At 44.8% G+C, this 26,216-nt stretch overlaps 1 protein-coding gene across 1 annotated transcript in view; it reads right to left on the bottom strand.

The window, feature by feature from the left end:
• The window catches only part of Dtnbp1 (dystrobrevin binding protein 1), an 80,534-nt gene extending 63,789 nt beyond the window's left edge, over positions 1 to 16,745 (bottom strand). Inside the window, exons 1-4 of the mRNA XM_021180049.2 lie at positions 16,540 to 16,745; positions 8,115 to 8,168; positions 6,441 to 6,491; positions 985 to 1,045 (exon numbers count right to left, since the gene is read on the bottom strand). Of these exons, the coding sequence (XP_021035708.1) occupies positions 985 to 1,045; positions 6,441 to 6,491; positions 8,115 to 8,168; positions 16,540 to 16,595 (222 nt within the window). The 5' untranslated portion in view covers positions 16,596 to 16,745. The remainder of the gene's footprint in view (positions 1 to 984; positions 1,046 to 6,440; positions 6,492 to 8,114; positions 8,169 to 16,539) is intronic.
• Positions 16,746 to 26,216: the final 9,471 nt, after the last annotated feature.

Raw genomic sequence — 26,216 nt, 5'->3', positions numbered from 1 at the left:
ACTCTCTTTGTAGCCAAGACTGAGCTCAAGATGAGAGCAATCCTCCTGCTTCAGCCTGTCAAATGCTGGGATTGCAAGGGTTCATCTTCACACCTGACTTAAGCTTCCACTCTGGAAGTTGATGTTTCAGGACAGCCTCAGAGGTCATCTTTGCTTCTGGTGACTCGGACTTGGGATAGATTGGGTTTTGTAAGGAGAGTCTAATTAATCTGTGAAAATCTGAGGAACCTCCGAGTAAACTCCAATCCATGGGGGATTTCTTGAGTATTCTGAGTTCGAGGCCAGCCTGGTCTACAGAGTGAGTTCCAGGACAGCCAGGGCTACACAGAGAAACCCTGTCTCGAAAAAAAAAAAAAAAAAAAAAAGATACAGCTGATGTTCATTTCTTAACGCAGGGGTTCTGTGTGCATACAGGAAACACACTCAGAACCTTGCACTATGAGATAAAACACAGTAGCAAATGCAGGAAGGAAACCAGTTTTACCAACTGTTCTGAGGACTATCAGGTTTCCCTATTTCTTCCTTACCCACTTTAACCATTCACCAGGAAATATAGGCCACTTCAAAGGTCAAAGGGCACAGGTAAGCATCTCAGAGTCAGTGCGCCATGGGCAAAGCCCCCAGCTTCTGGCTCTAGTCTCCTGCTTTGTTAATAACCACGCTGACTTCATTTCCTCATTTTTGCCATTCCCTGAAATTTTACAGGCTTAGTGCAAAGAGCTCACAATACACACGTGCACACACATGGGTTTTGTAACTGAAAATTCGTTCACTGCCCTCCTGTCAGCCTCTGCACTCCCACATTTACACTACATGATGGGTAATGATTCTTCATAGGACCCCGAGCTCAGTACTGTAGGTGAGTCTAGCCTCTTCTTTCAATATTGCAAATCAGAGAAACCAAGCCACCCTTTTACTCTGGCTGGACCTGGCATTTAGGGCTGCAAGGAGGGACTCCACCAAAGGGTAAGGTCAGCACACTACCTCGCCAGCATCTGCACACTCCTTGGCTCTTCTGTGAAGTGCAGCCCACGCATCCTCATACCTAAAAACGCAAAGAATAATTTAAAACGTAAACAGACATCGAAAGGGCACACGTTTAGTGGAGTTTGTAATATACTGTGGATGCAGAAATTATCCAAAAAAATGCCACGTCACAAGAGCAGAGACTTGAGGAATAGAATACCAGAGACCCTAATCACACAAATCGTTGATTTTTTTTTTTTTAATAGGAAAGAGAAAAACAATTTTTTCTTTTTTGGAGAAAAGTCTCAATGTTTAAAACTATCTGGCACAGTACTTGTTATACAGACTAAGCTCCCCAAATGCCCAGCAATTCTCCTGCCTCTGCCTCTGCCTCCCAAGTGCTGGAGTTACAGATGTGGAAGTCACCACCCCAAGCTTATAAAAACTTGAAAAGTACTGTCTGTCAGTCTTTGCCTGCACCACGTATGTGCCTGGTGCCAAGGAGGCCAGAGGAGGATGTTGGTCCCTCTGGGACTAGAGTTAGAGACAGCTGTGAACTGCCACATAGGTGCTGAAAACTGAACCTGGGTCCTCTGAAAGAACAAGTGCTCTTAAGCACTGAGCCATCTCTCTGACTCAGAAAAACTTTTCTTTACAGCAGAAATAAAATTAGTGACTTTATAGAAGAAATCAAAATAGATACAGTCTAGTTAATGAATAAATACAACAGAAGTAACTGTCAAGAAAACCTCCTAATTGGTATGAAACTGAAAAGAACAGTCTCAAAATCTCTCTACAGAATGCTCACGACCCTGGAGGCGAAAGAAACCACGCAGGTGCTTTAACAAGTGATAAGGCCCACATCGCCACCTCCTACCACAAACTTCGAGCACACAGTTGCTTTGATCTCTTTGGTGGAAAGGCACTAGGAAAGAGGACATGGTCTCCAATCATCAAGGTCACGAAGCTCACTGCCAATTACAGACTAAAAAAAAGGAGGCAGCAAACTGACGCAATATGCTCTGTCCTAGAGACAGAAGGAAGGCATCGTCAGTAAGTGACAACGTCCGGATGAATCTGTTTGCAGTAACGAGACGTTAATTTTCCGGTTTGATCATCATGCTCCAATTATACAAAATGCAAACACCGGGAAGAATTTCTCGCTCTAATTTTGTCATGTTTTCATAAAGCTGAAATCGTCTCAAAATAAAATTTCCAATTTTAATTATTACTATTGTTATTACTGAGTGTGAGTATGCATCATGGGAGGGAGAACATGCCGTGGCACATGTGTGGAGGTCAGAGGTCAACTCTGTGGGACAGGTTTCCTTCCACCTTTACATGGGCTCTGGGAACCGGACCCAGGTTGCCAGGCTTATCCAGCAAGTACCTGATCAGCCATCTAGCCCTAAAAATGAAAAGGTTTAAGACACAATTTCTAAACACGATATTATCTATATGGCTGCTGAGAGAGAACTTGATTTTCCATTCTAACTAAAATTCTATCAAAATTATCTGCCCTTGCCAGCTGCAGCACTCGGGAGAGCAAGCCCTGGTGGAAGGGTCAAGGTGAGCCAGCCCAAGGACCAGAGCTCAAGCTTAGGAGAGCTGGCCCCACCATGTGTGAGGTGCTATGGGTTGGAAGGGGTGACGTCCTTCTCCCCTCCCCCCCTGCCTCAACACCTGTGGCAGGTAGTCGGGAGAGCTGGCTCCAAGGGCATGAGAGCAGAACAGCTCACTGGCTGTACCATCTCACGTGGGCAACACAGCAGAGCTGGCCCTGATGGAGGAGGTACCAGTGATCCAGCCCTGAAGGTGTGAGAGCAGAAGAGCTGACCCTCCCTCCTGCTGCTGCTGGGGTAGGTTGGCCTAGCCAGAGCTGTGCTTGAGAGCTCACCCTGGTGGTGTGGATAAAGGAAGGCCATCTTGATGACCAGCTCAGCCACCACCCCTGGCAAGATCCAGGGCTTTGTGTTGGCCCACTTCAAAATCTGTGTCATCTGTGAATGGCTGGGACACTCAAAAAGGGCCAGTCCTGCCGATCCAAAGCTGCAAGATCTCCATGACACAGGACAACAACAGGATAACTGAGAGGAGTCCCAGTGAGGATCCAATAACGATGGTGTCACCTCTAACCAGTCCAAGGACTCAATGCAATAAACATTAGCAAGTGAAGGTGTATGGACAGTTGGACATACTGTGAGACACACTGTGATGTAGTGCAGCTTCCACAATGAGGTGTTTTGTCTCCTTTTTTGTTTTGTTTGTTTTTTATTTTGGGGGGAAGGTTGCAAGGGTAAAGGCAGGTATGAGGAGACTGGATGGGGAGATGAGGAAGACTGGTGTGTATAATGTGAAACTCACAAAGAAGCAATAAAGTTAGAAAAAGTCATCTGAACAAACATACGTATTTCGTGAATTCTTGGTAGCTGTCTTCAAAGTCCCAGAGACACTGCCCTGTTGAATTTTGATAGGAAAGCCAATCTGATAATCCCATCAACTGTTACCAGTATCCACATGTAATGAAAAGCACTGTACAACATTACATAATTAATACAGCCCTACTGTCACTGCCAACTAACAAAAGGCTTGATGTTCTTTTCCTCTGGTGCATCTAACTGTAAGTATCAATTAGAATCAGCAAGTGTTTATTGAATGCCAGGCACCGTGAGGTACCGGAGTTGCCGAGATGAATTACGCTCTTCCACCTCTGCCGTGTCAGTAGTGAACACAGGGAACTTAACTGAATGTCTGCAATGTCTGCAGCGTAAAGAATGAGCACACTGACTTCAGATCCAAGACTCCATGGCAGGCCGACCATCACTTTCTCACCAGCAGAAAAGAGCAAATTAACCACTGCTTACCATTTAAACTCCTGACCCTGACCACCCTCATTTCCTTTCCACTAGCATTCACAGGCTTCTCTCCTTACTCTTCTGTATCACCCTCTCACACCAACGAAGTCTGTCACTTTTCTGCTGAAATGACACAGATTAACTGATGTCTTAGTTCCTCTTCTTGCTGCTACGATAATACATCTGACAACAGCAACTTTGTGGGCAAGAGGTTTATTTAGTTCCTAATTCCAGGTTACCGCGCACTACTCTGGGGAAGTGGAGACTGTAGGAGCAGAGAGTCACACTGCATCCACAGTCCAGCGCCAACAGCAGCCACACAGGAGGTACTCAGCTCATGCTCTTCACGCTCACAGAGCCTAAGATTCCCAGTCAGGTTCTCCACAGTGAGTATGCCTTCCCACACCAATTCACATAATCAAGACAAGGTCCCCACAGACATGCCCACGGGCAAACCTAATTTAGACAGTCCATCCTTGAGACTTCTTTCCCAGGTGACTTTTGGACCACTACACCTGACCATTTTCTTCTTCTTCTTCTTCTTCTTCTTCTTCTTCTTCTTCTTCTTCTTCTTCTTCTTCTTCTTCTTCTTCTTCTTCTTCTTTTTTTTTTTTTTTTTTTTTTTTGGTTTTTCAAGACAGGGTTTCTCTGTTTAGCTGAGTTCCTGGCTGTCCTGGCTGGAACTCACTCTGTAGACCAGGGTGGCCTTGAACTCAGAAATCTGCCTGCCTCTGCCTCCCAAGTGCTGGGATTAAAGGCGTGCGCCACCACGCCCAGCTCCGAAAGACTGATTCTTAAAACCCTGTAATACACTAGGGGGAGAGGTTAGTCACACCAGTGGCCACCTGTAAGGTCTGTATTGTCCGAATGGCATCAGGCAGGTCCATGAGGTTTATTAGCCAGCCAGTCTAGCCTACCTGGTAGGTTCCAGGCCAGGGACACCCTGTCTCAAAAAACAAAACAAAGCAAAACTAAAGGGTGGGCACCTGAGGGCCCTGACCTCCAAGAGTGCACACACACAAAGTTCTGACTGAGAGGACAAAGAGGACAGATGAAAGACCAGGCAGCACCAGGAGTCCACCTCCCTACCTCCACCCACTTGCACTGACACAAGGTGTACCCTGAAACCTGTCTGGCAGCTTGCTAACTGAGGGGAAGGTCTGGATGGAAACCCAGCTCAATTCGGTCTATCTGGTTTTATTAATGGAACAGCTGCCCATACCCAGGGGCTCCGGGGCCCGCTGCTGTGGCCAAGGACTTGTTCCTTGAAGCAGCTTATGCAGAGGGAGGACAGGTAGTAAGGAACTTGTCTGGCAGTTATCAGAGATTTGGTTACTAGTTACTGAGAGACACAGAGGAAGCCATACTGCACGCCCTTCACAGTCACGTCAGAGACGTTAAACACACTTAAAAGGCCAGCATCTGATTGCCCATCATTTCTTTCCCCTTTCATTATTTATTTTTTTAAAAATTGTCAGCCATTTAAAAGAGTAGAGTAAAATATTCAAGAGCAATCACATATATGGTGACCTTGCTGTGGTTGAAACAGGTTGGATGAAAACAGGCTGGGCACATAGCTCAGTGTTAGCTTGCCTAGCATAAGAATCTAGATGCTGTTTGAGGCCAGCCTCTTCTACACAGTTCAGAGCTATGCAGAGGGACCCTTTCTCTGGGAAAAAAGAGATATGACCTCGCATAGGCCCTTGCCACATTGGTACAGTATATCTCTCTAGATGGAGATGCTAACATACATGAAGTGGTTTCAATTGCTGGTTTCATCTGTACTACTTTAATGATGATAACAACACTGAGCATCTTTTTCATGTTCTTATCAGCCATCTGTGTATCTTCACTCAGAGATGTCTATTCCAATCTTCTGTTTCTTCGCTGGGCCACATTTTTATTGCTGAGTTATAGATGTTCTTTGCAATCTATACATGCTAGTCCTTCATCAATCAAACAATATACAAATATTTTCTTTTCCTGTGGGTTTTTGTTTAGCTTTCTTGATGGTGTTTTTTGTGAACAACAATAACAAGAAAATGCTTAATTTTCATTATGTTTATCCATTTTTCCCTCTTGTTGCTTAAGCTTTTGTTTCATGTCTAAAAACAGCTATTATCTTATTATTACCATGTCAATAGAAATGCTTTGAGAAATAAGTGGTGTAAAATTAAGATCATAGAGTACGTTCCTAAACAAAGCCACAAAGCCCTGGGCTTGATTTCCAGTACTAATAAATCAGACCTGGTGGCACATGCCTGTAATCCCAATACTCAGGAGGTGGAGGCAGAGGGATCAGGAAGTTCAAAGTGGTCATCTGCTACACAGAACACAACCCTACTCTGGGCTTTAAAACCCTGTCTTTAAAACAAACAAACAAATAAAAACAAACTGAGTTCTCTAATTTGGAGTCATCACAAGTAAAAACAATAGTGGTTACCTATCCAACCTCTGACGGCCTTTGTACTGAGCAGTGAATCAGAAGCCTCCAAGGAAGACAGCCAACAACTGCCAGTCATTACATTAGCATCACATTTAGGCATCTTAACTGTACAGCTGTAAAGTATTTCAACAAACATTAAAAGTACAACTCTTCTGTGAAGGAAAACACTGTACCTGCTAAGTAACTGCAGTCCAGCAGAGTACTTCGGTAAGCGTGGAGCAGTCCTGCCAAGAGAGACGCTGATTAGAGCTGCTGCAGAGCCATGGCTTTAAAGATCTGTTACACACAAGAATTCTGGCACTGCCAAGTATTATGTAAATCATTCGAAAGCCACTAATGAGGAGCTGGAGCAGTGGTTCGGCAGTTAAGAGCACTGACTGCTCTTCCAGAGGACCTGGGTTCAATTCCCAGCAACCACAAGGTGGCTCAACCATCTGTAATGGGATCCGATGCCCTCTTCTGGTGTGTGTGAAGACAGTGTACTCACATACATTAAATAAATAAATATTTTTTTTAAAAAGAGAGAGAGAGCGAGACCGTCTGTTCTTCCAGAGGACCTTGAGTTCAACTTCCAGCATCCACACGGCTGCTCACAACCATTTGTAACTCCAGTCCCAGGGGACCCAACACCCTCTGCTAGCCTCTATAGTAGACACTCTTGTGAGCAAAACATCTATATGCATAATTTTTTAAAAAGATTAAAGCCACTAATGAAGAGGCTCAAGCTGTTCTTGCAGAGGACTCATTCAGTTCTCAGGACCATAGCAAGCAGCTCACACTTGCTTGTAATACTAATTCTAAGGGATCCGGCAGCCTCTTCTGGACTCTGTGGGCACCTACATGCAAGTAGTACACATAAAGTTACGCCAGCAGGCATGCAAATAATGACAGGTATGCAGAATTTTATCAGAACCATAGAACCTGGCATGAATCCAAAGTGATGGCCCCTAGACTGTGAAGTAGCCGTTTGTCAGTGACTGTTATCTGAGGTTTTATGGGGTTGCTCCTTTGAAGGATTCTTAGAGCCTTCGCCATGCCTAGCAAATCAGGAAGTCTCCTCTGACTGAGAATAGTTTTAGGTGCTGGTTCCTTCAAGACAACCCTAGATCAGAGAAGAGATCTTGACTTGACTTGCTAAAAGTTCCTTTTATGCAACAATACAAGGCACTTCTGGGCAGCTGCCAGTATCCAGTCTTTGAGAGGACGATCCCTCCCTCTGCTGCTTAAGAAACCTAAACTCATGCCGCAGTGCCTCTCTTCCCAAGTAACCCAGGATACCAGCATACAATTCACTTAAACTTTTGGGAAAGTATATTACTTCAGAAGTGACACACTGCAACATAACAGTATTATTTTGTCAGGCAGATTGTCTCTTGCATATATTACATCTCTTCATATGTTAGATAAAGAATATAAATATGCTGGATCACAGCTCATTGTTTACAGCTGAAATTGAACTGGGTCATACACTTTCCACAATTCTAGTGTTCGCCTATAAAACCAGTAATCCATCTACAGGGATTCCCTTACCGAGCTGTTTCAGTATTAACTTGCTTTTCAGGAGTCCAGGGTTTGTGTTCTGATCTTAACACACTAATTATGAGCAGCAGTAATTACTGACTGTCCTAGGGTAAAAGGATTACAGTTCAGCTTTTCAATCACTTCACAAGTTTACTACGTAATTTCCATGTGTTACAATATTTACAAAGGATCAATATTTTTTTGTGTGGTCAGATGAACTCTGTGTTTTACAGACCCAAAGTCTATAAAACAAATTTCTTAGTCTTAACCGAACGTCATATGCAATCCAAGTCACACAACTAAAGCTTGTGGCGTGCGTGGCTCACCTGGGTTTGCCTTTCACTTTTGCTTCTCTTGACTTATCACTTAAAGTCTTCAGCCTAAGAAAGAAAGAAATATAAAATATACTTTTAACAAGCCAAGAGATTTTCAACCCTGTAGGGATTTTAGCCCAGGCCCTACCCCCAAAATTACAACGTTCAAAAGAATCAGCAATCTGTTTGCTACAGAAATAATTTGTACATTTTTCTAGCCAAGTTTAATTACATAAAGTCCTAGCTGTCCTGGAAGCAATAAAAATGTCCACAGGTAAAAGCCAAGGGGCTATTTTTAAAGCCATGTTCTACCATGCTCACTCCAACCTCAGAAAGGCATTAAGTTGTGACAATTTAGAGTTCCACTCAAGCAGGATTATGTTTACAGTTGAGTTCAGAAGATACTGCTAAGACAGTCTGCACATCATCTATCTATGTTGGTATCTCAAATATAGTTCTAGGGTTTTAATTTTTTAAATTTGAGTTTTCTGTCTAACCCATAAAAGACCCCCCCCCCCAAAAAAAACCCCAACTGATTTGGGATAAAAGGTAAAGAGAGATTATTACAGGGAATGGAAATAAAACGCTGTAAGATTCAGTAAGAGCATCCCCATGCGGCTCCTTAACAACCATCTGTTTCAAAAATTGGTCTTTAACCAAATGTAATATGTGGAACTTATGTGATCTGGATTTGGGTAAATCAGCTGTAAAAAGGCATTTCTAAAAAGCAAGGGAATCTGATTATGGACTAAGTAACTGATAACATCAATGAATCAGTGCTAATTTGGTTAGTCATGACTGTGGTAGCACATTTATGTAACATCTGAGCTAATGAATGCATCGCCGCATGAGGGGTACAGCACATCTGTAGGACTGACCGTGACAGGAAAGAGAAGCCAACCCCTGCAGACTGATGAGAAGTACATACAAAGGTTCCATCACTACTTTATTTTTATGTGTGTATGAAGCTCCCATCAAAAGGACATAGAAGTGCATGATCATGATCTCAGCCATAGGGGAAACTGAGGGAGGATGAGTAAGTGGTCAAGAACAGCCTGAGATCTTGTCTTGAAATTTTTTTCTAACAATAGAAAGTCTTTAAATAATCTTTTCTCATCATACATTCTAAAGACCTACCAATGTGCCAAACTTTAGAATAAAATCCAAGGGGACAAGAAAAAGTTTATCAAAGAAAAAGATGAGGGCTTACAACTGTTGGCATTCCTTCTAAGCTTCACCCAACAGTTACCAGGCTGTGACCAGGTAGACCAGGCTTGATATAAAAGGGGCTGTTTGGCCCCATCTTACTCTCTTACTCTCTCTGCCTTTTTCTCTCTCACTCTTTTCTCCTTCTCTCCCCTTCTGCCTCCCCACTTCTCTCTCCACTTGTTCCTGGCTGGCCTCTCCTCTTCTTCTTCCTCCTGGCTAGCTTCTCCTCCTCTTCCTCTTCTTACCCCCTCACCTCTCTCTCTCCTCCCTTCTTAACTGTGCTTCCAATGTGCTAACTAAACTTATGTGGCTGGTACCTGGGGGATGGAGGGGGGGAGCATGAGCCTGCAGAGGCACCCCTCCCACCTCACTCACTATACCTGCAGAGGCACCCCTCCCACCTCACTCACTATACCTGCAGAGGCACCCCTCCCACCTCACTCACTATACCTGGCTCTACAAAACGTATCCTGACTCTTTTTTTTTTTTATAAAACACAACAACTACTCTTTCTTTCTTTCTTTCTTTCTTTCTTTACATTCATCTTTATTTGTCTGTTTTTTAAAGACACGTTCTCACTGTGTATGTCTCCCTGGCTCTCCTGGAACTTACTAGACCAGACTGGCCTCAAACTTACAAAGATCCACATACCTCTGCTGCCTGAGTGCTAGGATTAAAGGCATGCACCACCATACCTGGCTCTAATAGTCTTATTTTTAATAAGAATATATATATATACACACACACACACATTTTTCCTCTTAAGGAAAAAAAAAATGACAAGCAGTTCCTTTCTAAGAACGCTCTTGAGACTGGGAAGAGCACGGGAAGTAGTCCAGCATCTCCACACGGAACAACTTACAAATTCTATACAAATTCTGAGCTATAAACCAACACAGTCTACTTCATATTACCCAATGTCACAGACACTGGGAAGAAAACACTTATTCAGGTGAACTCCCAAGTCTCTTTGAATATAAAATACTAGTATTTTATCCAACCATACAGTTTTGCCAACAATTAAGTAAAAATTCTAATATGATTTGGGGGCAATCTGAGAAAATACAGGCCTAACTCAAATGAAAAGTATGATTATTACTTGATAAAAACAAAAGCTTATCACTAACAAGAACGTTGAAAAGTAGGACTGAGACAGCTTACTTTGCAGAACTCCATCAGGACAACCTTGAGTTCAGATCCCCAGAATCCTGTCAAAGCCAGGACAGCATCTGTAATGCCTGCACTCAGGAGCAGGGGCAGGCAGCTCTCCGGAGCTCAGAGGCTAACCAGCCTGGTGGAGCTCATGGGCCCCAGGCTCAAGCACAGACCCTACCTCAAAAACCAAAACAAAGTGGAAAGTGATTTAGACAAACAAACAACCCAGCATGGCCTCTAGTCTCCATAAGCACTCATATACACTCACACAAACACAGACTCACTAACCACACACACAATGAAAAGCTATGCATATTACTGAGCCAGGGTGAAAAGCCATAGAGGCCCCCAGTGTGTCAGTTCCTATGGATGGGTTTCCCACCCTGTTCTCAGTCTTCTCTCCAAACCACACGCTCTCAGGACGGTGTGCAAGAATACTAACACAGGGACTTTCCTACTAAATAAATTAACGCATACTTTCCAGTTCGAAGCACTAAACCTCAAATTTGTTGTAAGTGCTCAGTAAATATATTTTTTAAGGCTCCAGACATGTTAGTTTGACACCAGCACATTTATCTCTTCAAGTTCTAAAGACACTAGAAAACAGGGTTCTTACTGTGAAATGGAAGTAATTTCAAAAACTGTTGTAAAAAGAGGAAGAGACTTTTGTGGAGCACTACAGTGAACTACAGTGACAATCAGATCTGCTAGCTGGCTCGGCTGCACAGGCCTGCATGGACAGCATTTCACTCGTGAGCCCATCGACTGCTACCTTGTCTACAGTAGCAGAGGGGATGATGGTTGCTTTGAAAAGCTGCAAAGTTAGCATCTTTGGTCATAAGATGCAATTATTTAACCACATTCACCTTCTGTCATTCCACCTTTAAATTCCACAAATCAAAATCAAATCTGTTATACTTTTACATCTCTCGCTTATTCTGTGTGTGGCACAAAGAGAGAGAGACAGAGAGAGACAGAGAGACCGAGTCAGACACGAGACACACACACACACACACACACACACACACACACAGGGGTGACTCTCAAGGAAAAACCATCACACTTAAAAGTGTATATGACCCTTTAAGCTCTGCAGTCTGAGAGATTCACACCAAAGTGAAGTGGCACATACTGAGAAAAGGAAAAAAGGTTCAAACCACCTTTGCCCTAACACATCCCAAACACACTGCTTCCGTTCTGACCCGTCTCCTGAGGGTATCTTCAGTTTCCGATAGCTTCTTGGATGTCCAGATCATGAAATCACTGTCAACTGGCCCCGCTCCCTCAAGACTTTTCATATTCCTTTATGTTAGTATCCACCATCCTGCATGTAGAAACAAAACTAACCTTCACAATGTCGACATCCTTCATCTCACTGCTAACAGCTCAACCACCACCTGCCATGGCCTGTCCTCTTCTAAGTCTGCCAGACTCACCATCTCCTGCCTGGCCCACACTTACCAGCGTAACTTCTGTTCCCCATCCCTAACAGCAAACACAGAAACGCATGGAGGCCTATCCCTCATTCTGTCAGCACAGCAGCTATGACAGTCTAGATAGTCTACCTACTGCCACTAGGATGGAAGATGCCCTGGCTTCCTAGGTTGTCTGTGCTGTAGGGCCAAAATAGGGCCTAACACAAAGCAAGCACAGGACATAGTTGATAGATTAAACAAAGCATGAGAAACTATTTCCAGGTTCTGAACTTCCTTTCCAGCTATTCCTCCTATAAGAGCTTCCACTTCTCCAATGCCCTCACTGAAACCTATCAGTCCATCCTTATCCTCAAGGCGCACTGTAGAAGCCTTCAGTGGGTTTACCCAAATCATGTACTTGTGCTGACACCAGCACATCACTGGTCTTTTAATAGTCAGTTTTTCGTGACGCCCAGGGCAGAGACTGCATCTGTAACTCTGATAGCTGAGATTCATCTGCATTTCTTCATATATATGTCTTCATATATACTCTGCAAACAGGAGCAAATGTCCTCTCATACATTTTTAAAGCGCCTATGACATAAAAAGGGCATGTTGCACATATATAAATGCGCGTACATGTTCACACATAAAACAAACGAATCTAAAAAATAAAAATTAAACTGGAATGCAAAAGAGGAAGGCACCCGGTACTAACTATTGTCTCTATATATACGGTACATGCACCTGCACACACATACACACACACTTCACTTACACATACTACTTAAATAGAGGGAGGGAAGGAGGGTAGTGGATCAGCTTCGGGAGTAACTTAGTTTCAGACTGCCTGCCTACCACAGGTCCTGGGTTCCATTCTCAGAACCTAGGAAATAAGGAGTTGAAATCCTAGAAAAGTCAACATCGCAAGCAAAGCTTTGCCTACAGACCACACTAAATTAAATTCTTAGATACTTTTTGAGCAACTTAAACCTATGGAAGAGAAGAAAAGAACAAAGATATTGGACAGGAAGAGAATGGGGGCAGTGGTGCCCTTGGAAGCATGACAAACAGCAAGCAGAAGCATCTACTATATAAGCCATAAACCTCCAGGGAATCTGTGGTCCAGTTCCTCAGAGGGTTTCATATCCTAATACCTATGCGTTTGTTCATAGCTGCTCAAAAGTTAAAAAGAAAATCAAAAACCATTAAAAAAAATGTACTTTCAGAGGTTTCCCACAGAAGCAATCCAGTCTCTCAAGAAAAGAACAGAGGGACAGAGAGATGGCTCAGCCGTTAAAGCAGAGACTGCTCTTCCAGAGGTCCTGAGTTCAGTTCCCAGAAACCACAAGGTGGCTTACAACCTTATGTAATGGGATAGATGCCCTCTTCTGGTGTGTCTGAAAACAGCTATAGTTAACTTATATACATAAAATGAATAAATAAATCCCTAAAATAGCTCCTTAGAACCAAGTCAAATGAAAACAGAACTCAGGAAAAAGAACTCTACATGAGACCCAGAGCCACTGTCCTCCAGTACCAAGGCTTTTGGGTCCCCCTGCTTAGAGGGAAAGAACATACTATAATCACAACACTACGTCTGTGCTGGTGCTGGAACCACAGATAAAAGTTTAAGAGGAAAGGCCACAAGGGGTGCGGGATGGTGCTTATCAGTGAAGACTCGCCTGGCAGGTGTGAGGCACTGGATTCTATTCCTGGCACTGAAAAAAAAAGAAAAGAGGCTAGAAACCCAAGGACAACCTAGAGTCCTCCAGACGATCTATATAGAATCTCTATCTAGTCTGTAACAATTATCACTGTACATTGCACTTCCCATTACATCTGAATGGAATGTAGACATTGTGGCCTCTTGTAGCTTCCTCCCCTTGGGGAAACATTTTCCTGTCCCTAGGGTCCCAATGACAAACCAAGACAGAATACTCAAAGTTCTCTCTGGGGAACCATTGAGTTTATTGAGCTTCCTTACAGAGCACAGGTGAGGTGTGGGTAAGTCTCCCCAATAGGCCACACCTGGAAAGCCTTTACCCTGGAGGGATGCGGCCTCCCACGTGGTGACAGGAGTGGAGCTCTCTCTGGAGGCTGAGCACAACTACATCTGCACTGAATACAGCAGGCGGGGCAGGGAGCGGCTGGATACTCAGGTGAGGTCCTACAGTCAGCCGGGCCAGCTGGCATCAGGCTTCCACACTTGGGAAGCGGCTGAATTCCACAAGATGACAGTTTCCTGAGAGTCACGGAGGACAGCAGATGAACATGGTTTACTCACTGAGGTGTCCAGTAAAACAGCCCAATTTTGGGGAAGGAGATAGAGAAATGTCTCAGCAGTTAAGAAGAAGACCTGTTCTTCCAAAGATTCAAGTTTGGTTCCCAGCAACCACAGGGCAGCTCACAACTGTCTGTCACTCCAGTACCAGGGGATCCCATGTCCTCATCTCTCTCTGTGGGCACCTGCACATACATAATATACATACACAGAGACACACATACACATGGAGAAGAGAAATTAAAAAGGGAATTTGCCTGGAGTTAAGGCTCCTGCAACATAAAATTTTCAGAAGCGTAAATGAGCATAAAATCTGAGAGACACGGCTTCAGATAGCTCTTAGGAGCAAGGCGACTCACATCAAACTCAGAGCAACTTGAGCAGAGGACACTTGCTCTACCTACCAAGGGTCCTGCAGGGACACCAGGTTCACTCTGATGGCCTTGGGAGGTGACTGCCAGGGCTCAGTTTACAACAGAAACAGGTACTCGGCTTCTGTGCTTAGCTTCTTAGCCAAGGCCAAAGTGGTCAAGTATGTAAAACAGACTAGGTAAGCCCTCAGGCAGGAACATGGGAGGGCTAGAAAGATGAATTCTGTTGTGGTTGTTTTGTTGTTCCCTCAATAAAGAATGTGGAGGAAACCGAGGTCCTCAGCAGTTGGAGCAATTCACTGGCAGACACACACAGCTTGAAGACTGCTACATTCCCTTCAGGGGAACAGGATGCCGGTGCAGAGTCTGCTGACCGTCAGCTAAGTAACCTACAGAGAACAACATTTTCTCAGGATGTTGTCTAACTGAGCTGGCCCCAGGCTATGACATCGATTTCCAAGGGGTCCTAACTGCAGCTCCTCAGCTTCTGTCCCTAACTAAACTCTGAACCTTTTAAGCTATCTCTGAAGAAGGCGTGGAGCTGTACAATCCAGAATCCACACTCCTAAATTAACATCAAGCCCAGGGGTGACTTCTGAGACACACATGTGGTCTACACTCCTAGCAACTACCAAAAGGGACTGCAGAGACACCCAAGAATTCCTTGAAGGAGTAACAGAAGGGTATTCAAGTGGGTGTTAGTCAAGGCCACTCTAGTGCTACAAGCAGGCTATTACAACAATAGACCAAAGTTTTTAAAGTTTACACTTAAAACCAGAAGTTACTCTTCCTAAACCTGTATTTTTTTAAAAAATGCAACCATGAAAAAAACACTCATCACTGAATAATTCCTTAGGCACCTATAATCGATATTGACAAGACCACAAAACTAAAATCATCAATAATGTTTTATATACATTGGACGCCTTCAAGTATCTGACAGTTTGTTACTATTCAACAGGCAAACGGTATAAGCAGTTTTTTGTTTCACGAGATAGGAGATGGGCTGTCATTTTTCCCATTAATTATTAAAGTATAGCATTATGACAAAGGTGCCCTCACATTAGGAACACTCGCCAAACTTATGACAGACCAGCAGGGTGGGGAATGGTGGTGGATGCCTGAAATCACATTGCGTTGGGGGCAGCTGAAGCAAGACTGTTCCCACCAGTTCAAGTCCGATCTAGGCTCCCGTAGCGTGAGGCGCTGTCTCAAAACAAAAACCTGAACAAACCAGAGGGATGGCAGATTCTTTACAACGTGACTTTTTGTAAAGCAATAAAAGGAATTATAAACGAAAAGCCATACAAACAGTGCTTCCTGCCTATTTAACACAGCCACTAATAGTCCCACTAAACTGCGAGATAAGCACCATCACTACTATCTTGCAGTACAGTAAGCAGAGACAAGAGACCAGGTAACCCGCAGTCAGGTTAAGAGGTAAAATCCTACAATAGTGCTTTAGGCAGCCTGGTACCCACTCAAGTTCCCCGACTTTGTAGCACATCCAGCTTAACCCAAGCTCAGAGAGGGCGAGAGCCAGGAGATTGCAAAAGGTTCCCGGGGACGTCCAAAGTTTAGGCAACTCCGAGTGTGAACAGCTCCGCTCCAGTTCCGTCCCTCTGGGCCCAGCTCCTCCATCACGGTGTTAAACCAGGGTAAAGGCAGAGAAGGCCGGAGAAGGGGTAGTCAAGGATCGGGCCGAATGGCCCGGTGTCCCCGCTGAAAGAGGAGGGGAAGGCGGGGGCCGGGTGAGTCCTGCCCCGGGGTAGGCCGGCGGGCGCCCAGAGCGGAGGACACAGCCTCTCACGTGATCATCCTGCCCCGTCAAGCAGAGCTGCCCCGCGACAGGGCAGGAGGGCATCCCTCCCGCTGCGACCAAAGTGACTCGGTGCCGCCGCCGGGACGCTGGGAAGTTCGTTGTCTCCGCGCGCCGACCGGACGGCAGCCCCGCGCCCACGCGCGGTGGGGGGAGCCCTTTCGGCCGCCCACCGCGTACTCACCCGGAGGTGAAATCCTGCTGTACGCTCAGCAGCCGCTCGCGCAGGGTCTCCAGCATCGCGTCCCCTCCCTCAGGCCTCGCGCCGCCGCGCCCTCGGACGCCGTCGGGCGCCCCCCGCCCCGCGCGCCGGCTGCTCTCACTTCACCGCGCCGCCACCGCCACCACTGCCGCCGCCGCAGCCGCCCGGGCCGCCGCGCCTTCCGCGTCCCCGCCCCCCTCCGCGCGCCCGGCCGGCGCAGCCGCAGTGCGGCGCTCAGGGGAGGCTCGCGCGGCGTCGAGGGGCGGGGCCTTCGCGAGCGCGCTCGCCCGCTCTGCAGACAGGGCGGGAAGCCGGCCTTCTCCAAGGTTATGACTGCTTCTTGGAAGGATGATTTCAGGCCCCTGCGCCCTTTAGTTGAAGGGTTGGCTTTCGAGGGTCAGAAGAGCGCTGCGGGAATCTCCTGTGTGGCTGCGCCTCCCTATAACAACACTGCGCTGGTCCTCCGTATTGGGGTTTGTCGGTGATGATCACCTGTCTCCAAACCCTTACTTTGCCCACTCTAGATCTTTGACTGACCCCGTCAAATTTCTGTGCCCTTCATCTCTCCATGTTGCCAAAGCCGTGTTTCCCCTCCTCTGCCCCCTTGTGGGGGTGGAACTCGGTTTCTTGCATACCAAGGATCTCCCACTGAGCCAACCCTTTTTATTCTGTGCAGTCAATCTTTTCTCAACCTTTCAGTTATCCTCAGAGCAGTTGCTCATCTTTTTTCTTCCTTTCATCCCTTCTGTCCCAAAACTACGTGCACAGACTCCTCCTCCTCTCTATGCACTTTCCCTGGACTAGTCTAGCCGGCATCTATTGTAGGGTACTCCTCTGTTTTTGCTTGCCCCCTTTCCTTTCAGTTGTTTCACCGCGTGTCCCCGGGACATCTCAAGCATCCTTTGTGGCATACTAGACAAGCACTCTGGCAGTGGGTGACATCCCCAGCCCTTCCACGTGGAAAAGGGGATTAAAACACCCCAAGCCTTTTCTACCCAGGAGAGACGACTACTGAGCTAGGAAGTTGAATATTTAGTCATGCTTTTTTTTTTTCCCTTGAGTGCAGACATGAGAGGATTCATTTTGCTTTAAGACTGGCTACCAGGGTGACATCCTCTTTTTTAAATGACAAGATGGTCAAGGTTATAAGAGGTTCAGTATCGGGAGCTCAGCTTCTCTATCAATATTAGTCATGTGTTTCATTAGCTGTATCAAAATAGAATCGAGGAGTTAGCTTCCTGCTAGGGTTTGCACGTAAATTGTTTCTACCGGTTTATATGCTTGAACTCTCGGTTGTGTGAGAAATATGGACCCTCACTTCATAATAAGAGCCCCGTAGACTCGGAGTAGTGAAAGTGTGGCAATTCATTTTTGCCACTTGGCAAAGCCAGGCACCAGCCCAGAATGGCGGGCCCACTGAGCATCGAGAACAGCTTTTGCAACCCCAATGCAGGGCCCTTTCCCCCTTTAGTCTTTGTTTGAATAACCAGGAGGATCCAGTCTTGTGCATCGCCTGGGTTCCATCTTTCTCCCCTAAGCTTTTCATCTCCTTTGCTGCTTATATTTGTCTATTTTCAACAAAGACCGTGTCTGTGTTCATCTCTGCACCTCACATTCCGTTTATTTTAACGTTGACCAGCCACGTGACCTTAGCACATCTGCAGGTCCTTAGGCAAGCTGTGCTGTTAGTAATTTTCTACTCTAACCTCTTTTGTTGAGTTGAGAGGGTAACAGCAGGCATGTAGTGTTTTCTGTTCATTTCTAAATGAGCATCAAAGCACTTTTCAAAACAAACCATTATATTATTATTATTATTATTATTATTAATTTCTTACAGGTGCCAGCTTAGAGAGCTGATTTGGGAAGTTGTAAAATCTCTAGGAGACTGTGTCATTTTGGGGAGGCTCTCTTGCCTTATAGCTCTGGCCCATTTCTTGTCTCTCCCGGCTTCCTGGTGGCGTGAGGTGTTTCAGCTGCACACTCCTGCCATGGACTCTCTTGTGTCTTCTCTCTCCTGATGGACTGTACCCTTTTAAACCGTGAGCCAAAATAAATCTTTCTTCCCTTACGTTGCTTCTGCTCAAGTATCTAGTCCCGTAATGAGAAAGAAATGGCTAGCACATCGCTTTGCCCCCCCCCCCCTTTATCTCATTTCTGAGTTGGTTCAGTTAAGAATGGGCCATGCTGCCTGTTTGAGTGCTTTTCTATGCAGAATAGCACCTGCTATTTTCTATTCTGCATAGAAAAGCACCTGCTGCAAAGTGAGTGACCACAGGTAACATGATAGCCAGCCAATTCGGGGAAACACAGATAAGATACTAGGAGCTACTAAATCTATTTTTATTTAATTCAATTGAATTAGTCTACAATAAGTTATGGATTTACTGAGGTAATTCTAAGTAAGGAATTTTAACATAACATCAAAACATACAAAGAATAGTTTCAAGTTATTGAGAAAAAAACACCACAGCTTCACAAATTCAGACCAATTATTTCTCTGTTGACTGCCACTGTTTATTTGCATTTTGGGTTGTATTTCACGGTGCTTAATGAGCTCTCTTAACCAGGTTTAATACATGTGAAAACATTTAAAGTGAGAATTTATATTTTAAAAAGTTTTTTTCCAAATATTTATTTATTATTAGACATAAGTACATCGTAGCTGTCTTCAGACGCACCAGGAGAGGGCACCCGATCTCATTAGAGATACTTGTGAGCCATGTGGTTGCTGCGATTTGAACTCAGGACCTTTGGAAGAGCAGTCAGTGCTCTTACCCGCTGAGCCATCTCAGCCCCAAAATGAAGTTTTAAAAAATGAAATTAGGGGCTGGTGAGATGGCTCAGTGGGTAAGAGCACCCAACTGCTCCTCCAAAGGTCCAGAGTTCAAATCCCAGCAACCACATGGTGGCTCACAAACATCCGCAACGAGACCTGGCACCCTCTTCTGAAGTGTCTGAAGACAGCTACAGTGTACTTACATATAATAAATAAATAAATCTTTAAAAAAAAAAAAAGAACTCAACAAAATCCCTTTAAAAAAAATGAAATTAGATGGTTTGGCAAGATGGCTCAGTGGAGTGGATAGAGGCACACTTTCTACCAATCCTAATTCTCCAGGATTCACGTGGCGGCAAAAGACTCCCAAATGTTGTCCTCTAACACCCACGCGCACACGCACACGCACGCACAATAAATAAATACATGTTTTGAAAGGTAATTAGAGAGAAACTGACCACCATTGCACACAATGAGGATGAGCAAAGGCATGGGACAGAAGCATGTGACGTGATATGTTGAAAATGTGAATAGTAATCACCAGAAAGAAGATGCAATGGCAAATGAAAAAGCTCTACAGTTAAAGGGGAGGCAGTATGAATACTGGAGGCTCTTGGCCTAGGGTTGATGCCGGGATTGTCTGAGAGTTGATTTAAGAGTTCATTACCTCAGTGCAGGGAGAGCACTGGTGGTGAGACATTGTGTTATGAATCACAGCTGCTGAGAAGTCCCCTATGGCAGCATTCCCGAAACCAACATCAGCATCCCTTGGCGATTTGTTAGAGATGCAACCTCTTAGGGTCCCACCCAAACCCACTAAGTCAGAAGATGAGTAATAATAAATGCCTGCATGGTTCCTCTCTGTGCCCCTGGGAGAAGCACTTTTTGACATTCACAGAGGAAAAAAAAAAAAAGAAAGAAAGAAATCCTGTTGCAACAAACTTTCACTGCAGACAAAGTGATCCATGAGGGTTTAGAGGAGTGGATTCCCACTAAAGAGCAAACCCAGAAGATTCAGCACCACATCATTGTCGGAGGTCTCTCTCTCTCTCTCTCTTTTGTTTTTCGAGACAGGGTTTCTCTGTATAGCCCTGGCTGTTTTGGAACTCACTCTATAGACCAGGCTGGCCTCGAACTCAGAAATCTGCCTGCCTCTGCCTCCCGAGTGCTGGGATTAAAGGCACGCGCCACCACGCCCGGCGTCGGAGGTCTCTTAATGAGAGGCAGCATGATCATTTAAATGCCAGGACCTAACTTAGATTTATAAATGTATAAATACTTGGGTGCCGCTGAGTTTGAAGATGCCGGAACCATCCACGTAGAAGAGGCCCATGTTTCTAAGAAGCCATGAGTACCTCTGATCCTACTGAAGACAAAGCTGGCAAGGTGACTTTGATAAAGAAAGCAGAGGCAGGGCTTACCCTAGGGAGGCAGAAAAGGAAAGTCTGCCCCATGGGGCAAAGGCCAAGCTGCAGCTGAGGAACGTGAGAGAAAGGAGTTGGAAAGGGGAAGTGAGGTCTCAGATGACAGTCAGCAGACCCAGAGTGGCTTCCTGTACTACAAAGTTGGAAGTGCCAAACTGGGAAGAATAGCAGAAGACACCTCACGTCCTTTTTTTTTTTTTTTTTTTTTTAATTGCAGAAACAATTTCTCCCCCCTTTTTTTTTGTTGTTAAGATTTATTTATTTATTATATGTAAGTACACTGTAGCTGTCTTCAGACACTCCAGAAGAGGGAGTCAGATCTCATTACAGATGGTTGTGAGCCACCATGTGGTTGCTGGGATTTGAACTCTGGACCTTCGGAAGAGCAGTCGGGTGCTCTTACCCACTGAGCCATCTCACCAACCCACCTCATGTCCTTCTATATGTACATCAAATATCATCCCATGATGAGAGAAGCTAATCAGACACGTGGCCTTGCTGTTTTGCTTAGAAAGCAAAAAAAGAAAAAAAGAAAAAAAAGAAAAAAGATGCTGTACCATGCGTTAAGGGAAGAAGCCACTGTTTCTGTTAATGTGTGTGTGAATCTACATTATCTGTAAAATATTCACAAATAACCAAGTGACTCCATTCATCAAAGTAGATGGACCTGCATGATTAACGGAGACCATTTCTCTGATCTTACAAACAAATCATTTTCCCTTCTAAGAAGTAGACCACAGAAATGACATCTTCTGATCTACTGTAGTGTAGAAATGTCCTCACATGGGAGAACGTAATAATAGGCCAGAAACACTTGTATAAGGTTTAGGCCAGGGGCTGGAGAAAGGGCTCAGTGGTTGAGAGCTCTTGCTACTTCTACAGAGGACTGCTGCTCATTTCCAATACTGGCAGAACAGATAACAAACTTCTGCATCAACTGGAGTTCCCAGTTGCAGCGCCCTCTTCTGGCCTCTGTAGGCACTAGGCATACATGCAGTGCACATACAAACATTCAGGTAAGATACTCATACACATAAAATGAAAATAAATCTTAAAAAGTAAACATAGTGAGACCCGTTTTATTTTATTTTTTTAAGTTTTTAAATAGAATTAGTAGCATGAAAACTTGAGGCAATCATTACAGATAGTGAAGTTTCAGCTTTATATGGGAAAAGGAGGAAAAGCTTTAATAATTGATAATTATTAATGAAAATAACTGATAATTATAATTGGCAATTTTCAATTATTTGGAGCTGTACCTTCAAATAATGTGGGAGACATTAAATTCCCATTCTCTGACTGAAGCCCAAGAGCATTTGATTTAACTGCAACGTCTCCACACCGTGTGAGAGATTCTCTGTGATTTTAAGATGTAGTTAGGGCTCGTGGGAACTAAAAGGGGCCTAGGGGGAAAGAGGCGGGAGGGAGGATAGCCCACATCCGGCCAGAGTTCCACCTATGCTCTGGGCAGGCAGATGCGGGAAGGCTGCCAGACGCTTTCCACTCAGCCCTGGGTGGACATCCAAGCCTCTGACCCACTCACTAGGGGGTGGACAAGGGGCAGCCCCTGGAACTAAAAGGGGCCCCCGGGTTACACCCTGTAGCCCCAGGGTTATGGGAGAGAGGGCATAGGGAAGAGAGGTTCCCACACAGGCGAGAGTCTGCGCAGCTGAACAGAGACAGCCTATGGTTTTAGAGCTTTATTGTAGAAATGCAGGGGGAAAGAGAGAAGGGGGAGAGAGAGAGAGAAGGCTAGAGAATAAGAGGAAGAGAGAGGAGAGGAGAAGACAGAGAGAGTAGTGAGAGGGTGAGAATGAGGAGTAAGAGAGCAAGGAGGGGCCAAACAGCCCCCTTTAAAGTATGCTGCTATCTTTTCTGTTGCTAGGTAACTAAGGAGTAGTTTAGCCTGAAGGTCAGAAGCTTGGGATGTTGCCTACATGACTTCTAGTCATGCTTCTCTTGTGGGGGCTTAGGGGGGCGGTAACTTAGGAGCCAGAGTTCCAGGAGACATGAGAGACCTCCTTCTGTCCCATGAAGGTAAATTACCACCACCGGGTCCCGGGGTTCGTCATCTCAGCTCGACTGGAGACCAGCCTGGCTGTGCTTAGCCCAGTGCCCCATAAGGGCTGGGAACCACTGAACCAGTGCGGGGCCCTTTCCCGTCTGCAAAGGAGGAAACAGTTTTTCATGCAGCAGAAGCCTTTACCTTGGATTCCATGGCTCTTTTTCCGATTTCTGACATCTGTTTATACCTGGGCATGGAAGTCTACACATAATAAATGTCTTAATACACCAGTTTTACATGGTAGTAAAAAGCTCTGTGGAGTATGTGGAATGGTTGATTCCTTATCCCCACCCCCACCCCCCACCCCCCGGATCTAATTACTGTACACTTGAGACCCTAATGAACCACCAGTCTGGAAGAGCGATTAGCTTGTCAGCGAAGGCCCTTCAATTAATCTCAATGTTGTAAAATGTGGAGATGTGGAAGAAGGAACCGCGCCCATGTAAGTTTACAACCTTCTACATCTCTACTTCCAAGGACTCCAGCGCCCTCTTCTGGGCACTGCATGAAAGCACTAGGCATGTATGCAGTGTATACACAGATATGCAGGCAAAATACACACAGAACACAAATAAATCTCAAAAGCAAGCATAGTGAGACCGGTTTGCGTTTTACATTTTAATTTTTTTAAAATAGAGTTAGCACACACCTTTACTGCCTCCTCACCCTACCTGGAAGGCTGCGGGGGATGGGGGTGGGGCAAGGAAACCTCGGCTGGAAAAGATGAAGTTTTCCACTTTGAAGTTGAATCTGAGGCGTGGGTGGGTTAGAGGTGAGCCCTAAGTAAGAAAGTGAACAAAGACAGATTTGCCCATCACATTGGTCAAACTCGACTGTCTAACTTCTTTAGTAGCAGACAGTTGTTCACCCCGGAATTTCTACCAGCCTGGCTTTCTCAAACGTAGAGGCCACTGCAGGAAGACACCCAGCATGTTGGGTCACTTTTATGGCATCCAGCATAGGACTGCATTAGTTTTCTGTTGCAAGAAAATGCCGAACAAAAGCAACGTATGGAAGAAAGGAAAGGAAGGGAGGGAAGAAAGAAAGGTGGAATTTATTTTAGCTCAGCCCTTTAAGGAGACAGTCCATTGTGGTAGGAAAGTCATGGGGACGGAGCACAAAGGCAGGAGCTTGAGTCAGGTCACACTGCATCTTCAGTCAGGATGGATGCTGGTGCTTAGTTTGCTGTCTCATTTTTATGCAATCCAGGCCCCCAGCCTGTGGAATGGCCCTGCCCACAGTTCAGGTGGCTCTTCCTACCTCAGTTAACCTAATCTAAATAACGCAGAGCCTTGTCTTCTAGATAACTCTAAATCCCGTTGCCTTGACAACACTACCCATCATGAGACCAAGGTCTCAGACACAGCTCACGAATGTCATAGCCACCATAGAAATGTCCTTCCCATAGCAGCCATCTTCAAGAAAACAGTCCCATCAGTATAAAGCATCCCAGATAGGTCCAGATGGTCAAATTAGGTCAACTGAAGAAAGAGATCCACAAAGGACCTCGCCTTGGTGGAAGGGAAAGGACAGAGTGTGAGATAAGACAGGTAAGATTTGAATAGGTCACCCGAGCCCACAGTACAGTGTAAATTCTACTAGGAAAGATCCACTTAGATCCCAAATGAAGACCCTATTAACGAGAAATGTATGTGTACATAAAGAAAGGTCCAAGTCACCAAAGGTGACCTCATTGGGAACACAAGGCAGTCCCAGCACGGATCTACCAATTTTAGCACAAAACAGCCAGCACCCGTGACAGCTTTAACTGCATCAGTTTTGACTGCAGCCAAGAGAGAATCAGACAATCTCACACTTTTTTCAAAAAATGTATTGAGGAAGAAGAATCCCTTAGGAGGATAGAAAATCACTGGTAATGATGAATAGGAGAATAACTTGAGTAATAACTTTATACCACGTTCCCAGGCTGTTGAAGCAGGATTTACTGGCATCTTATAGTTTTGCCATGAGGGGTAGGTTAAATCAGAACCACCACACTGTTTTCCCTTTGCCTGGACTGCTGTGGGAGACAGCCTGGGAAATACAGGTTACAGTGACTCTTTCCTCAGACAGCCTGGGAAATACAGGTTACAGTGACTCTTTCCTCTTTTAGAAATGCCTTGTCACTAGGTGTGGTGCACATTTAATTCCAGTGCTCAGGAGGCAAAGGCAATCCGTCTTCTGTGATGAGAGTTCAAGGCCAGCTTGCTCTACATAGGATAGTGCAGGACAGGACAGGCAGGGCTACACAGTGCCTGTGTTAAAGAAAGAAAAAAAAAAGGAAGGAAGGAAAAGAAATAAGCTCTGTCATCTTGAAGAAAAAAGATCTTGTCCTATTAATAGGGAACATCCATATAAAATTTTTATAATACCTTGTGAAGTTTCACTATTGTGGCTCTAAATGAGACCTAAGAGCTTGGTTCATGGGCCAAACATTCTGCGATCCCTCCTCTCTCTTCCCTGTAATTTTTAATGCTTTTTTTTTTCCCCATGACATTGTAGATTGCAGACAGGTGCATTCTGCCTAAACATCATGATGTGTTTTGAGCGGGAAGAGAATTTATACTCTTTCACATCCATAATTAAAGGTAACCTCTGATGTGAAATCTCAAATAATTTGCCCTAAAGATAGCTAAGGGCTGAATGAGAGTGGAGGCAAAGGTTAGTGTCGGCTATGGCTTCACATATCAGAAAGCCAAATGCCAAAGAACTCCCTTTGCTCGACCTAGCTTTGCCCTCTCTCCTACCCTGCAGGGTCTGCATTGGTCATATAGAGGCTTCCTCTAATCAACATGAACCCATATTAATATTCATGAGGCCGGGAAAGCTCAGTGGAGAATTAATTACCCTTAACAATGTTTTTCTTTCAAAATTGGCTGATTTTCTTTGGGAAATATGACATGATATGATTTTGTGGGGAGTTATTATTTTTGGAAACAAAACCAAATACTAATTATAGGCTTACTGCCAACAGACCCAATGCAACCTGCTGCACCTACTTCTTGTGGAAATGTTTCAATGATTCGGGCTAAATATATCCTGGTAAATGAAACCTTAAGTTCCCATGATTAAAATAGCGCTTCAAATCCTTTTCTCTCCTTTAGCAAAATTGAAACACACATGCATATTATTTAAGGAAACATGAAGAACTGAGTTGCAATAAAATGCCCTGCCAAGGCATTCAGTAGATATTATAATTTAGACGTTGTTAAGGTAAGTGGTATGGGCTTTACAAGATTTTAATAAGGGCTGGAGAGACAGCTCAACAGTTAAGAGCACTTGCTTCTCCTCCACAGGACCAGAGCTCTACTCTCAATACACACATACATCTGTTCACAATCGCCTGTGATTCCAAGAGACACTATGCCCTCTTCTGACCTCCTCAGGTGCCCCT

The sequence above is a fragment of the Mus caroli genome, unplaced genomic scaffold (genome assembly GCF_978045245.1).
Source record: "Mus caroli unplaced genomic scaffold, Mus_caroli_1 scaffold_15, whole genome shotgun sequence".
Classification (NCBI taxonomy): domain Eukaryota; kingdom Metazoa; phylum Chordata; class Mammalia; order Rodentia; family Muridae; genus Mus; species Mus caroli.
This window is presented reverse-complemented; position numbering and strand designations above follow the sequence as displayed.